The sequence below is a fragment of the Schistocerca piceifrons genome, chromosome 3, assembly GCF_021461385.2.
Source record: "Schistocerca piceifrons isolate TAMUIC-IGC-003096 chromosome 3, iqSchPice1.1, whole genome shotgun sequence".
Lineage (NCBI taxonomy): Eukaryota > Metazoa > Arthropoda > Insecta > Orthoptera > Acrididae > Schistocerca > Schistocerca piceifrons.
The window spans coordinates 528,448,820-528,465,549 of NC_060140.1; the positions used below are offsets into that span (position 1 = coordinate 528,448,820).

Consider the following 16,730-nt stretch of genomic DNA (forward strand, 5'->3'; position numbering starts at 1 on the left):
GTTAACACCACGCTAGATACTGTGCGCTTGAACGTTATAAAAGTCTGTGAATGCCCTAGTTATTTTGAGAAAAAGTGATTCAGCTTCTTCGTTTATCCAGCCTTCTTTCTTATACAGTTCACTAATTCTGTTAATCATAATTTACTAATCTGGCTTAAACTGCTGGTACTTTATTGCACTACTGAACATTGATGTTCGTAAGTCCTGAGATAATGAAGCGTTAGATGGACTCTGCTTTCTCTGTAAACAATAGCCTAATACAAAATTTAACCCATTCTATCAGAACTCAAAATGATCGTCGCACAAACTCTGGTGTTAATAAAATTACATATAATGAATGGCCAAACTACGACGCAGCACAGAGAGAGACCTTTTAAAGCAAGATATAAAGTGCACTGTTATGTAAAGTTGCGGGAAATGTGTAGTTTCACGTTTGTTGAACATCTGATTCTCGTCTAACACACACCGTGGAGTCTAGAAGATACAGAACTTTTACATAAAGAAAGTAAAGATTACAGGCCAGACCTGCTTGAAGAATTACAGAGTTCTAAACAGTTTACTCACAAAGCTGGGTCTATTTTAAATGAGCAGGTGCAACTCAAAAATAGAAATTTTCTAGATAGTTTCAGGCCCCTGTTTTCGTTGAAGTAGCTAAAAATGACTGGATCTCCTATGTGACTATACGACATGTCAGGCCTGTTGATGCTAGTGGTACTTGTGTTTCTTCTTTGTCATGATGTACCATGTATTTCTTGAGACTTGATGTTCACAGTTTTTCAAATTTGTAGCCCCATTCCCCCATCAACATCACTCTCCATACCCCTTTTTCCATCCCTCAATCTGCCCCCATTCATCTCCCCTTCCACTCCCTCCCCCCCCCCCCCTCCTCTTCGCCCCCGTTGCTCCTTTCTTTTATTGTGTCTGTTTACACTGTTCAGTTTTACGTTAATTTGTTTTTACTTCAATGATTTCCTGTAGATGGTAACTTATTACGTGCAGCGATGTTATTAATTTTTAATACTTACATAGTTAAATTGATATAGTCTTTTAATTTTATCCTTTGAAGCAAATTTATCATGATAAACTACCAGTCACTATCGCGCACCCTATTTGTGCATAGTACTAGTTCCCTCTTTAGGTAGTAACTATCCGTAGCGCAAGCCTTGTGTACGTAACGTTAGTACAATTGCTGTACAGTGGTAAGGAAGTATCATATCACGAGAACCATGTTCAGCATGTTTTAATATGGGTGTGATACTTTATATCTGACTGACGTCTTTCGTCTATATTTTTACGTCCGTTTGTCACAACTTGTAATCCAGTAAGTCTGAATATGTATTTTTATCCCTAACGAGATATGACTGTAACTCTGTATACAGGGTGTTACAAACAGGTACGGCCAAACTTTCAGGAATGATTTCTCACATACAAATAAAGAAAATATGTTATGTGGACATGTGTCCGGAAACGCTTAATTTCCACGTTAGAGCTCATTTTAGTTTCGTCAGTATGTACTGTACTTCCTCGATTCACCGCCAGTTGGCCCAATTGAAGAAAGGTAATGTTGACTTCGGTGCTTGTGTTGACATGCGACTCATTGCTCTACAGTACTAGCATCAAGCTCATCAGTACGTAGAATCAACAGGTTAGTGTTCATCACGAACGTGGTTTTGCAGTCAGTGCAATGTTTACAAATGCGGAGTTGGCAGACGCCCATTTGATGTGTGGATTAGCACGGGCCAATAGCCGTGGTGCGGTACGTTTGTATCGAGACAGATTTCCAGAACGAAGGTGTCCCGAGATGAAGACGTTCGAAGCAATTGATCGGCGTCTTAGGGAGCACGGAACATTCCAGCCTATGACTCGCCACTGGGGAAGACCTAGAACGAAGAGGACACCTGCAATGGACGAGGCAATTCTTCGTGCAGTTGGCGATAACCCTAATGTTAGCGTCAGAGAAGTTGCTGCTGTACAAGGTAACGTTGACCACGTCACTGTATGGAGAGTGCTACGGGAGAACCAGTTGTTTCCGTACCATGTACAGCGTGTGCAGGCGCTATCAGCAGCTGATTGGCCTCCACGGGTACACTTCTGCGAATGGTTCATCCAACAATGTGTCAATCCTCATTTCAGTGCAAATGTTCTCTTTACGATGAGGCTTCATTCCAACGTGATCAAATTGTAAATTTTCACAATCAACCTGTGTGGGCTGACGAGAATCTGCACGCAATTGTGCCATCACGTCATCAGCACAGATTTTCTGTCAACGTTTGGGCATGCATTGTTGGTGATGTCTTGATTGGGCCCAATGTTCTTCCACCTACGCTCAATGGAGCACGTTATCATGATTTCATAGGGATACTCTACCTGTGTTGCTAGAACATGTGCCTTTGCAAGTACGACACAACATGTGGTTCATGCACGATGGAGCTCCTGCACATTTCAGTCGAAGTGTTCGTACGCTTCTCAACAACAGATTCGGTGACCGATGGATTGGTAGAGGCGGACCAATTCCATGGCCTCCACGCTCTCCTGACCTCAACCCTCTTGACTTTCATTTATGGGGGCATTTGAAAGCCCTTGTCTACGCAACCCCGGTACCAAATGTAGAGACTCTTCGTGCTCATATTGTGGACGGCTGTGATACAATACGCCATGACCCAGAGCTGCATCAGCGCATCATGGATTCCATGCGACGGAGGGTGGATGCATATATCCTCGCTAACGAAGGACATTTTGAACATTGCCTGTAACAAAGTTTTTGAAGTCACGCTGGTACGTTCGGTTGCTGTGTGTTTCCATTCCATGATCAATGTGATTTGAAGAGAAGTAATAAAATGAGCTCTAAAATGGAAAGTAAGCGTTTCCGGACACATGTGTTCCTAACATTGTTTCTTTCTTTGTGAGTGAGGAATGTTTCCTGAAAGTTTGGCCGTACCTTTTTGTAACACCCTGTATAGATAATAATGTTTTCACTGTTAACTGGCTTAGGTTCTGAAGAGGACATTGTTATGAACCTTGAAACCATGGTACGGTGTTTTAATAAACATTCCAGTACGCAAGTTATTGGCTGTTTACTATGTCTACAAGAAGATTTCATTCTACTGCTGTTTATCAAGCTATGTACAAAATTTAGAAATTTTTAACTGTCCAGGTCTCTAAGGCCGTTTCTACATAAATATGGACATTTCTCTGAAAATTCTCAAAACAGGTTCGCCCATTGCTTTTGCTAAATAGTGTGACAGAATCCATCTAATGCCGGATTACCTCACTGTTTAGCAGTGCTATAAAATACCGGCAAAAAACGAAAGTAAGTTGTTGAAACTGAGAAATAAACATCTAAATTGTTTTTACAACACCAATGGCCAATAATCGTGAACATAAATGTTTTGAAAGATTTACAAATAAAATAGTATAAGCTATACACATCACGAAAATGCTGTGTCAACTAAAAGCTTTAAATGTAATTTTGTAGTTAGTCTAAAGGACTCTAAGATGGTATATAATTTTACTGTTGATCTTAAAATTAATCTTGAGGTTGCTAAAACAGAGATATCTCAACAGACCACAACGTCTCATGAATACAGTGAAATTTCAGAAAAAGAAATAAAGTTAGCCAAAAGTAAGCATTTACATCAAAAACAAAGAAACCCTGTTTTGAATGTGTCAATCATCAAGCACCTGACAATAGAGAGCGAAAAATTAAAGCAAAAGAATATAAAAAAATCCATAAATCTCAGCGGAAATATTAGGAATACCTATACGAGTCAACTGAACAGTTCGATTAAGAACTAGAATTAAGAGTATGTCTGCTACCAACATTTATATAGTAATGAAAATGCTTCTAACAGATTTGGTACACAGATCTTGAAAGTATAGTTATTACAGATGTCAAAATGTAATTAAAATTTCAACGTACATTGGCATGTCTGGATTTCATGTACTACTCACGCGTCTGTTGGTTCCATTAATAAAATGGCAAAGAGATTAAGCTTTTAATGCGTGAATAATTTCCCTTCTCTGTTAATTAAGAATTGATTCACAAAGAACGGGAACTTTCAGCTCTTCGGTTGAAAGTTATTTTATCTCCCAAGTGATGTAAAACTCGCTAAATGACTGTGTTGCTTCACCAAAGATAACTCTTTTGAACGCAACAAGTCTGACAGCAGAAGTTTGACAGAAATTAACCCTACGGCTGGATAATTCCACATCGTTTCACACACGTGAAAAAGACCTTTCGAATTTGAGAAATTAGTAGAAGTGCTATTACAGGAAAAACGGTTATTAATTCAGGGAAAAATGCATTGAACAGAGCACTTCTCTTTGCCTTTAGGTATTTCTCTGACATTTCAGACTTGTCCAGTTTTGTAGTATCTGAATGTTGATGTTTAGCTGAACAAGGCGGTTAAAGATGTAAGTATTATTTTTCTTACTAGGAGGTGAAAATAAGGGGAGACAGAGCTACAGACTTACACTGTACGTTGTTTTGCAGCCGGAGCTGCCATGTTAGATGACTCAAAACATTAGCGACCTACGCTTACATGGAGATCGTTTACGACTGCTTTTTGTTCGTAGTTTCTTTCGTATACACACTACAATTGTTTTAAATACTAAATATTACAGTGCTTATGCTAATAACATAGTGGCAGTAATACATTTTGAGATATTTTTCTAGCCTTGAATGCGTAATTGATTCAGTACAGATACGTAATATGAACCATTAGCCCTCGTAAACGTAATGTTGTTTTTGTTTATACACTTCAGATAACCAAGGAGAGAAGTATGTGATGTGAAATGGATGGTTTCACACTTCATTTAAATCCTCTTTTACAGTTTTTGTGTCGATAACTGAGGAAGCTAGAACTCTGTAAACGATATTTGTTTGGTTAAATTTTTATATATCGCTATTTCGCTTTCAGGCAGTAGCACAACAAATCGAGAAGAAAAGGACGTCTCCTCGATAGATCTTTAATGCCCTATATCATTAAAACTGCATATTTTGCGGAGTAAGCAAATAGAAATACGTAATCCACCAAATACAGCACGACGGCTACGGACACTGTGAAATTGAGATTGCTTTTATTACGTGATCTGAGCACAGAATATGTGATCTACAGTAGTTAGCCCATTACAGCGAACGTAACAGACGGGATCTGTTCAGCCAAGGACAACGTGACTATTCCGTCGCCCGCACACGCAACTTAAAAATACATACAGTACAGAAATAGGTAGAGTTATAGCTTTTTATACAGTTTTGATTCTCCTTTTTTTTCGTCAGAGATGTGGTTATTCTGGGATGTGAGACGGCATCTTAAAATGATACGACTGATGCAATGGCACTGCTACTCTTTTTTGAGAAAAATATATGGCTTTTTCCAAATACATCGTGGTTGCATTATTACGATTTCCGAGGTCGTGTTAGGGCTTGGACCTAACAACAGAACTTAATCGTAGAACATTAAAGTGAGGGACATTGTGACATTGTTACTATACTACAGTCAGTTTTACTACTACACATTTTATTCAGAGGAACTCAAAATTTATAGTTTATGCACTAGTTAATTACAATTATAAGGTCTACAGTGGCATATCACATACAAAATAAGTACCAAATATTCTATTTTAAACGCTATATGACAATTATACTGCTCAAAATGTTGGCAGGACCCACGAATTGATACTAATCGTAAATTTTAGGAGGTTTAGTGATCTAGGGATAAATCGCTAGGAGTGAAGCAGTAACTTTCATATTCTTTCTTGTTACAAATACTTCGCTGATAGTCTACGAATAGATCTTGATTTCCAGGAGAGTGGTTAAACTGATTCGACTTCATTTTCCTGATATCTCGCGATTCTGTTTTGTTGTTAGGTCGAGACATAAGAGGAGAGCTTGAATTGGCAGAAAAAAATATAGTTCTGGCGACAGACTGATCCATAGCGTAGCCAGAGGTCTAGGTTATGTTAGAATGCAACAGTTATGTTGTCAGTTGGTACAGCAAAATCTGGGGAAAGGTAAAACAACAAAGGCCGTGAAATCGCAGGAAATCGGGTGTTCGGTGACATTCACCGAGGGTCGAAAAAATGCTTCCTTGAGCCCGTTGAATCTCGGCCCGAGGAAGTGTGGTTCAGAATAATAAAAGAAAAAATCGTCCTTTGTATGACTGTCGTCAATGACTGCTTCAGTTCACACAACACTCTAGGTACTGAAGGTTTTAGTCTTAAAGTGAAATGTAGTGTGACCTTCGCTCCGTTCACTCACAGAAGTGGACAGCATGTGGCAGGATGTCAGAGCTGCCATCCCACGAAATGACAGAAAGAAGAAACCTTTCGCGGGTTACCTAGGTAAGTATATGTTTCGTCGAGCACATGGCCAGAAAGAAATATTACATCATCTTTTTATGAAGCGGGTAAAGTCTACGCGTTCGGCGGGATTGTAACGCAATAATTCATTCGAAAAATGTTCAAACACAATTAGCAACTACAATTCCTTGCGTTCTGGGGGAATTGGCGCCATCAATTTCCTCAACATTACAGGTATGTCACAGAATCGCTTTGCTTGGTACCGTACCTTGCTTTGGAATATCTACTTTATTCATGTTTCATTCTTAAGACTTTTTCGCTGTTCATGTGTTGCGCACTGTAAAGGTGACGATATAATTGGCTGATTGCGTAACGTGTAACGTGCTCTCACTCTAATTTCTGGTTGGCTAAGGAAATCATGTGTCTTGAGCTCAAGTTCTCTAACAAAAGCACACCGTACCGCGCAATCTCCAGTTCACGATTTCCGAAGCTATCGTACTGTACTTGGTGGATTTCGAATTTATACTTGCTTGTTCCGCAAACATGCAGGTTCAGAGCTACAGCGCATTGAAAATCTATCCAAGAGACGTCCTATTTTTTCTCGGTTTGTTGTGCTACGGTGCCTGAAAGTATTATACCGACATGTAAAAATTCTACATTTTGTTTGTCTCTGGTATTGATTCTTGCTTGTTACATTTCCAACTTTAAGTCATATGCACAACTTATTTTTGCTCACATTTACAAAAAAACGTAGCCACGTTTTCTTCGTTACGTCATAAACGTGTGCAATGAGAAAAGAAGTAAGCAATGCATGCTGTCATGTGTTGTGGATGTCAACAAAGTGAAAGGTCCTTGAAATAGAAAGGAACTGATCTTCATGGAGGCACATCTCTATACAGAACTGAGTTCTTGTTTTACTAGAATGCCACTTCGTCAATATAATTGCAGCTTACACATCTTCTCAGTTTGAAATCGTACCTACGAAGGAGCATTGAGTATGTGTCCAATAATAATAAATCATTGTTAATTCACATTTGAAAGAGTGTTCCAGCAATTTGCAGTTCGGTAAGTGTTACCAGTAGGCAGTTCTGGCGGTATTAAAGAGCATTTAAACTAATACTTCCTATATTAGTGCACAAGACAGCACTGTGAATAAAGGAATGGCTTGATTAGCCTAGACCCGGTAAAATAGTTATTTTGCTTCAATAAGTATGTAACAACCAATAATAATACTAAGACGTCATACAACATGATGGACGAATGAATAAATAAAATAAGCAGTTTCATGTCTTCTAGTATTTTTTAATTCTTATATCCATCATATAGGAGATCAGATTTGTTGCAATGTAATTGTCAAATACACTCATGGACATAAGTGAACATAATAAGAAATATTACGTAGATTTCAAGGGTACGCGAGAATAACGATCAAGGTCCCTATAAGGATTTTTTTCTTTTTTTAACATATGAATGTCCTCGAAAATCTGTGCTAAAACTTTGATGTACTTGACGAAATGTTCAGAATCTGCTCGCTGCTGAGGAACATCCATTTTCTACTTGAGGCTCCTTTCATGTTTCCTCTTATAATGCTGTACTTTTATATTACTGAGTTTCCAACAATACTGGCCAGTCTGTCACCCATACTGTAAACGGAGTTCGAACTGTTAGATTGTGTAGTAAGAAAGAAAAGACTGATATTAAATTCGCCAGTCCAAAGTGGACTAGAAAAGAAGTTTTTCTCAGTAAGTTGAGCTTAAATACTCATACATTGCTGATAGCGAGAATGTGAATAAGTGAAATGAAGGCGTCAGTAATGTCCGAGAAGATGATGAACATTACGGCCCTGTGTAGAATACAAGGAAAAGAAAAATGTTGGGGCATATTTCCGGTTCTTCAAAAAGATTCGGGACATCAGTTACGTTGCAGGTGATGGTTGTAACTGCTTACAGTTGATATGTTTTCAGAATATTAAATGGACTCCTATGAAACCCAAAGCTCACCTGACTGGACATGTTATCAGCATAAATTCTGTGAATCTAAGAAGTCCAAAATAAAGTCCAGATGAAGGCGCTTTCTTTCGTATGACTATAAGGTGCGTATTAAGACAGCTGGACAAATACAGGAAGTTCAGGTACGTCATCCAGCTTTCTTGGCATTGCTTGGCATCACTAACAGACGTCTTATTACCCTTAAAAAAGGATTGTCGTTAGAGATATGAAGGATCCGTTTACAGAGAAGGAACCTATGGAAAGCAGCTGGATATAGTGGTCCTTATAACAGCACAAACTATTACATGACTACGTGTATGTGGGCTTGAATATGGTGCCAATGAGGAACCTAAAGTGGTAGCTAAATAAAATTACAGCGGTTGGGATCTACTTTCTTCATGTCAATTTTTCACATCATGACAATTCGCCTTAATTATACTTATATGGTTTCTTGCCATAGAGGTACAACACGCGTCGTTGTCATGACGTCACAAACTTAAAGCTGACGTCTATCGTGTTAGTAGCCCCAATCATTAGCTTGCGGTGAGGTGCTTTGACAAATATCCCATTTGCATCATTTACAGGTGTAGCCTACTAGTCGTTCTAATTATAGTCTAAACTCTAACTTACAAAAGAATCACATTACGTTCCTTAGTGGACTCGTTCAAACGATATTTTATACGCATTAACTTTAGTTGCGTAGGTTACTTTCACTATAGCGTTTTTATTTCTATAATATGACTCTAGATTTCCCACAAATGAGCTATAAGAGTGCTCTGGTTGAACGCTATGAGAAAGAAATATTGCAAACTTCCAAAATGTAGCAAAATATTTTCTCAGTATTTTTGGGGAAAGGTCATAGACGAAACATCAGTTTCATCATTCCGTATTAAGGAAAATGATGGATTAGGAAAGTAGCCATTTCATGTCACACACTTCGCTTCTTAGTATTCTGAATGTGTAACAAAAAGAAAGTTAAATTAAAAAGGTGAAATGCGTCGTACTTATGGATCAGATATGCCTTTAAGACCAGAGAAAGGTTTGAAAATGCCTTCCTGGCTCTGTGTTATTCATGAAAACACTGTAATATCTACTGTTTAAGCAACTACTGCGTCGACACGATAGAAATTAAGAATAAGAAACAGCTGTAAACATAGTTTGCTAGGGTTTAGGGCTAATACCATAGAGGCAATGTACAGCGTAAGTCTGTAACGCCGCCGCCCCTTATTCCACCAGGGCTAGAAGTGAATGTCACGAGAACTTAAAGCACTTTTCTATCCTGCTCCCACATGAGCCTACTCTTCCAATATTGATACGAAGTCCAAAGCCAGAAACAAGTAAAGGATTCTTTATCAGGTACAGACCTGTGGAAATGTGTCGAGGTAGGTCAGCACAGCACACATAACATGTAGTTTAGAGTAATCTAGTTGAAAAGTAACGTCACAGACTCCTCAAATGTAGAGAAAAACGCATCGGAAAAGTAGCGGTCGCTGTCGAGTTTATCGGGCTACATAATAGCGTCCCGTACCATCACGCTAGGTACTGGATGCGTATGACGACAGCCAATGCAATATGACAATGTTCCGCACTGATCCACCCAATGGAATGCCGTAGGCAGAAGCGGAACTCATTTGTGAAGTCGACGTGGTGTCACTCCTGTTATTAGTGTTTCCGATGGGCACCATATTGCCTCTCTTTGGTGCCGCGTCAAAAAAAGACGAGGTCGCCGCGCCGATCGTGGTGCCCCATACGTAGTCGCACTGTTCACGTGGATATCTGCATTGCTGCAGGTTCTTGACGTGGTCTTATTATTCTCATAGCAGAGTAGAACATGTCTGTCCTCTCGGGCAATAGTCCTCTGCGGCCGTTGAGGTTCTGTATGGTGTTGAGTACGATCCCCCGGAGCCCATTGAATCAGCATTCGCATGACAGTCATCGGATCCTAACCAATGGGAGCAACACTGTCGTGAAACGATAAACTGCAGTCTCAGTACATCACATTCCAGCCTCCGTCGTATTACGCGATTTCTTCGTAGGCGTTTCTCCTTCTTATGCGAGGTACAACACCAACTTCTCGCGAACAACACTCAAATCGTCCGTGAACGAGAAACCTGCTACTTAATCTTTACTAATATATAAAAGGTACACCGTCCAGTCACATTTATGTGACCACAGGCTACGTTCGAAGTCAACTTGCAAAGACCTCTCACCGTCGGCAGGTGGAGCACTGTTAGTGAGTGCATATAAAGTGTCTCGGGGGGCGGGGGTGGGGGGAGGGGTTAACGTGAAAACAGTGCAGTCGCTGAGTGAAATATGGAAACGGAGCGATTTCTCTGACGTCCAGAGGGGCATGATCGTTTGCTTTCAGACCAAGGATAGAAGCCTTTCCGAAAAGGCAAAGTTTGTAAACTGTTTGCTTGCTGCTGTGGTTGAAGTATATCGCGACGGCTGTGGAGATGTGTGCAGACGAACAGACATGCAACCGTTGAGTAACTGACCACCTAGACTATCCGAGGGGTTACGTACAATGTCTCCTCAACGACCGTTGAGCAAACATTACTGTATATGTCCGCCCCCGGTAGCCGAGTGGTAATAGGAAACAGTTGTGCCAGTCCCGCCTACATCACATCCACCTCGCTGATTCACCCTTGTGTGCCACATGTCAATGACTGACACAGATGAACATTGTTTCGAATGCAGGTCGGAAAAGGACGTTTGGTATCTGGTGCGTCAGATATTGGCTTTTCTCACACGCAATACTCCCGACAGGATAACTACCCGATCACTTCCCCTGTGAGATGTATTTCTCAAGAGCAAAAACGAACGCTTCTGACGTGGATCAGCGGCCACGCTGTTCACTACCTATTCGGTAATGGTGAAAAGGCAGTACCCGATTTTTGGTATTACCTCAACGAACGACATTGTGCGATCGTCAAGAACCCTAAATATAGGCAATATTTTCCTAATTTTCTTTGGAGCGCATTCCATAATCCGCCTCGCAGCTGGATTATCGATGACATGAGAAGATAACCATAGCATCTCTTCCCAGTTCCTTTTTTTATGAGATTGAACAAACAACGGAAACAACACAGCAACGAGACGACAGTCAACCAAAAATTCGCAGCGGACTATAGTATGGAGCATCCTTTGTCGTAACGGGACGACTTCCTAATATTCTGTTCATGTAGCCGAAGAGGAACGGCCTTCCTGTTATCCATTTGTATAAAAATAAACTAAAATAAAAATTAAAAAAAAAAGAAAAAGAAAAGTGGTCACCGCGACAGAATGTCAGTCCGAAGGGCCCGAGTTCGATTCCCGGCTGGGTCGGAGATTTTTTTCGCTTAGGGACTGGGTGTTGTGTTGTCCTAATCATCATCATTTCATCGCCATCGACGCGCAACTCGTCGAAGTGGCGTCAAATAGACTTGCATCCGGCGAACGGCCTATCCGACGGGAAGCCCTAGTCACACGACATTTACATTTACTGTGTATGAGCTTCCGCAACAGGTGCCTGGTTCATGCACCCATGCTGACTGCCGTTCTTCAGTGACGAACGCCGATGGACGTCCACTGAATGAAGACAGGAGGTCTTTTCATATTAATCACGTTTTAAGCTTCATCGGACAGACGGTCGTTGGCGTGTTCAATGTGAAACGCCTGAAAGCAATTAAACTCCAATATCCTCAGAAGCGTTCGGATAGAGGGCATTCCCCAGGTGATCTCGTCATTCTGGAAACCACACTGGATCAACACAAGTAGGCACCTACCTTTGAAAATCGTGACGACCCCTGTACCCATTTAGTTTATCTTCAGCATGGCATCCACCACCTTGACAATACAACGTGCCAATAACTGACAGTGTAAATGCGTAGTTCGAAGGGTACAACAACGATTTTACTGCACTCCCCTGGGCAACTAACTCCCCGGATTTTAGCCCAGTCGAGAATCTGTGGGGCCATCCCGTTTAGACTGTTCGCGCAATGGATCCTCAATTAAGAAATCTAGCGCCGCTGACAATACCACTGGAGCCGGCATCACTCCACATCTCTGTCGGTACCTTCCAGAACCTCACTGATTCTCTTCCTGCACGCCTCCTGCTGCAAAAAGTGGTTACTCAGGCTTTTGATAGGAGGCCACATTAATGTGATTGGGCAGTGTAGATGGCAGATGTAGTGTAGATGTAGTCCTTCCTACTTGGTGTGATTGCCGTGAATAGCCAACATTTGCATATTCAAGCACGTAGTACATTTCATGCCACTTGACGCTAGTTCGTGCCATCTTCATGTCTTTTTTTTTTTTTTTTTCAATTTTGACAGCCAGCAGTGTGTTGCGGAATACAAATATTATAGTTGACATTAAAACAAATACAATTTTCAACTCATATATAGTCGACTAACTAAACACCTTTTACTTTAGTTGGCGATTTAGCCCACTTTGTGAAAACTTTTACACGTTGTGGACAGTTCTGTGAAAGGTAATCAGGTCAACAGCAACGTGTGGCTGCAGCAGCGCACGTACCCAAGTTTAATGAAGACGCCGGAGGTGATCATCAGAACGTAGTCGAAGGGCACCAGATACGTCATGGCGATGGACACCGACTCGAAGGCCGCAGCGAAGAACCAGCCTGCGAACGGAAAACATCTGTAACTGCCCATTGTTAGCCTCTGTCCGAGGAGCCGTAAACAATATCTTACAGGTTTTATATCTCTCACCAGGGACAACGCCTAGACGCAGCAATGTAAGTGTGGGCAGGGAGGTACCTGCGGAAGCGTGGGGGCGAAAGTTATACAGCGGTAGCCCAGTCTGTGGGCGCTTAAAGTAAGAATGAATGGGAGAGACTTGTAAGGAAACTGGAAAAAGAGGCGATCCGAGGTCAGATTAGACTCCGTGTACTGAAAATTCAACAGAAATTTAGAAAAGGGGATAGCAGATATGCTAACCTACCTAGTGGGTGTACAAATCCTCTACACAGCAGAAGAAACAATGAAAGGAATACGTCTAATGGATGCATGACTTTGATTAGTGGTCTCTCGGCAAGATGCGAGAGATGGTAGAACGAATTAGGTAATGCTGTAGTACAAATAGTGTTTAAAAGAACAAATAATGATTCGAGTGTGAACTATCATGATTCGATAAATTGTATATCATGGTACGAAACTCAGCGAGAGCTGTCATAATCAGTAAATTGAGGTATATCAGTGAAACAGAGTGGTTACCACCAAATTAACGTAAAAGAGCTGTCATTACTCTGCCAAAGAAGATACGGAAGTATAAACGTGGTAACTTTCGAAAGATCAGTTTGCCAATCCATGTTTCTAAAAGGAAATAATATACAGAAAACCAGAAAAAATTTCACGAAAACTAAAGATAACACAAAAGCAGTTCTGAACTTACGTATAATAATAGAAAGAATGGTGAAGAAAAAAATCTGGATACCATCACAGCACTTGGGGACCTAGGGAAAGCACTCCACACAATAATAAGAACTTAATCCTGAGTAGAGTTAAAAAACATAGAAACGCGAATATTACAGCACATCACATCTATAGTAAACATAGTCAAAATAATGAAACTGATAGGCTTAGAAAGATAAATCATGGTAAGAACCGTACGGAAAGTTTACTCTGGTAAGAGTTATCAATTAAAAACCGATTCAGTATTTAAATAATTTTATTATTACTTGCAAACATCAGTGTCAAGGAAACAAATCTTCATCAGATAACTTCATTACATCTGTATGATGACATGATACGTGAATTCGATTTTCATAGTGCCTCAGATTGAAATAATCGCTGTTTTCCCGGAAATCTACGAATCACGCAATAAAAATTGGAATGTTGAACCACTTTTCATTGCATTATTTACTTACAATAGCACATTACCAAAGTTCCTTTATCCTGAAACACAGAATGTGACACCATCTTTACATGGAAATCAAACAACGATATCTTATCCTAACAAAATGTTTCATGTTGATATATTGTATATCGCATGAAACTCACATCAATGCACTGATGTTAGGCTACACAGGTCAACCACTAAATTAATGCAATATTTTTAAATCATTTCAGTTTTATTTGCCAGGTTTTGATGACACCGTTCATCATCCAACGGCTGTAGCACTTTCAACAGACGGATTCATGATCGCCTGTTGCGTTACTCTGATTTCCGTGATGGAACTTAAGAACAGTCAAAGTTTTGTTCCGAGAATCTACATATTCATGTAGCGTAAGATAAAATGTTACATTTCACTGTATAATCTACTTTTAGTAACAAAACACAAACTCATTCACCATTTGCACATAGAGACAGCACTGTTTGTCACAGTATGTTTCGTTATGAATTCATGTGGCTATACCAAAAACATTAACCGGGTAGTAAAGGAAACCGATGATAAATTTCGAAAGGGAATTAAAATTCCGGGAGAAAAAATAAAAAGTTTCAGATTTGCTAATGACAATGTAATTCCGACAGAGACGCCAATGATCTTGGAATATCAATTTAACGTAGTGGATAGGGTCTTGAAAAGAGATTATAGGACAAGTAAGAGTATAACAAGGAAGGTAGGCGAATCAGATCATGCGTTGCTGAGGGAATTAGATTAAGAAATGACAAACGAAAAGTAGTAGATCCGTTTTGATATTTGGGTGGAACAAAATAGCTGACGAGACGGTACACAATACAAACTGGCAGCAAAAAAGAAATTCGTTTCTGAAAAAGAAAAATTTAAGTGTAAGTAAGTCTTTTGTGAAAGTGTTTGTCTGGAGTGTAGTCTTGTCTTGAAGAGAAACATGGGTGTCAGGGAGTCCAAACGGGAATAGCTGTTTTCGAAATGTGATTTCACAGAAGATATCTGTCTGTTACAAGAGTAAATTGAGTAACTGATGAGGAGTTACAGAAACCAAATTAGGAGAAAATCGAGGCAAAGGAACAACTTGACGAAAAGAACGGAGCAGTTGACAGAACTCTTTCTGAGACGTCGGGGAATCTAAATTTGGTGACTGGGGTAACAATTACATGGGAAGAACAAAGCTTGACAGCAGGAAGCGTATTCAAATGGATGTGTGCTGAGGTAGTTATGGAGAGAAAAAGAGGTTTGCACAGGAGTGACTATTATGGAGTGCTGCATCAAACCGTCTCCAGAGAACAAAGTTTTCGGTGTGCGAACGCGTCCTCATGTTTTGTACAGACCAACGCTACAGCAACCGTGCCAAGTAAGTACATCACCCCGATTGCAGTCTCACAACAATGATCGAAACGTTGATATATGAAACAATGTGATGCCGCTGTCACGAACCGTACTTTGAAAAGAATTTTTGGAAACGGCCGCGGACGCGGAAGCCTACGTTCGAGTTTGTGGGTGTGTTGGCAGCAGTTATCTCGTATCGGCCCTTTAGTATTCAACTGATTTAAGTCTATTGTGTAGAAAGGCACACGTGGCGCCGTGAAGAGTACTCACCACAGGCGGTGGAGACGTTCTGCGTGAGCACGGCTATCAGGGCGGTCATGGTGAAGGCATAGACGGTGTTCCGCAGGCCGACCAGCCAGTACGCCACCACCACGAACAGCACCGGCTCCAGCACCTGACCCGGCAGCTGTGGACCGCACCGACCGTCAATATACAGCGGCTCTCGTAGATCAGGGAAACATTACAAAATATGCACTAGTTCGAGCAGCTGGTATGAAACCTGAACACAACGTTGTTAACACAGCAATGCCGCATATAGCTACAACATGAAACCCTCTCTCCCCATCCTCATAGAGAGATATGTACCAAGTTTGAAAGCGAAGTGTCTCGTCATCTTCATAGAGCGATATGTAACATGTTTGAGAACGTAGTGTCAGTTGGCTCATTTACTGGAGAAACTGAGATTTAGAATTGTAAGATCAAGGCGTGTCATCTTAGAGGGCAAAAATTATGTTCGTGATTTTTGTGAATTATGGTGTCCTAAAATGTGCCATTTGATGTGCAGTATCCTAATTTAAGGCATCGATAAACTTCTAGCTGGGTAAATTTGCGTTTGATTATATTGTATATTGAAATTTCCTACAAAAGGGGGAATTTTGCTCAAAACTTGGTTCAGTGAACTAAAACAATTTCCTATATGTTCTGTTTCTGTTATCAAATTCTGAAAACACTTTTTAAAAATGTAAAAAGGTTCAACCAACAACGTTCATCGAGTCTTGCTGCGATTCGTTCTGCTTGCTTCCTGACCTCTATGTGTCATTCTTGTTTCTCATGAGGATACACTTTGCCAGAGGCCTCTGCTACTTTTTTCACACACCTCTGTATGGACTGTCCACGACATGGCCACTTTGGAACTTTCATTGGTTTCTGAAAAAACTTTCGTATTCCTAAAGTTTTGAGTTTTCAAAAAGTGGAGTTTCATATATATTTTTTGACGAGACTATCAGTTCCAAAAGTGAAGTTGCATTTGGAAT

The 16,730-nt window shown here is 40.4% G+C and overlaps 1 protein-coding gene across 1 annotated transcript in view; it reads right to left on the reverse strand.

The window, feature by feature from the left end:
- LOC124789687 (protein scarlet-like) overlaps positions 1–16,730 on the reverse strand; it is a 371,381-nt gene that overhangs the window by 33,500 nt on the left and 321,151 nt on the right. The window contains exons 11-12 of the mRNA XM_047257124.1: positions 15,748–15,883; positions 12,807–12,912 (exon numbers count right to left, since the gene is read on the reverse strand). Of these exons, the coding sequence (XP_047113080.1) occupies positions 12,807–12,912; positions 15,748–15,883 (242 nt within the window). The remainder of the gene's footprint in view (positions 1–12,806; positions 12,913–15,747; positions 15,884–16,730) is intronic.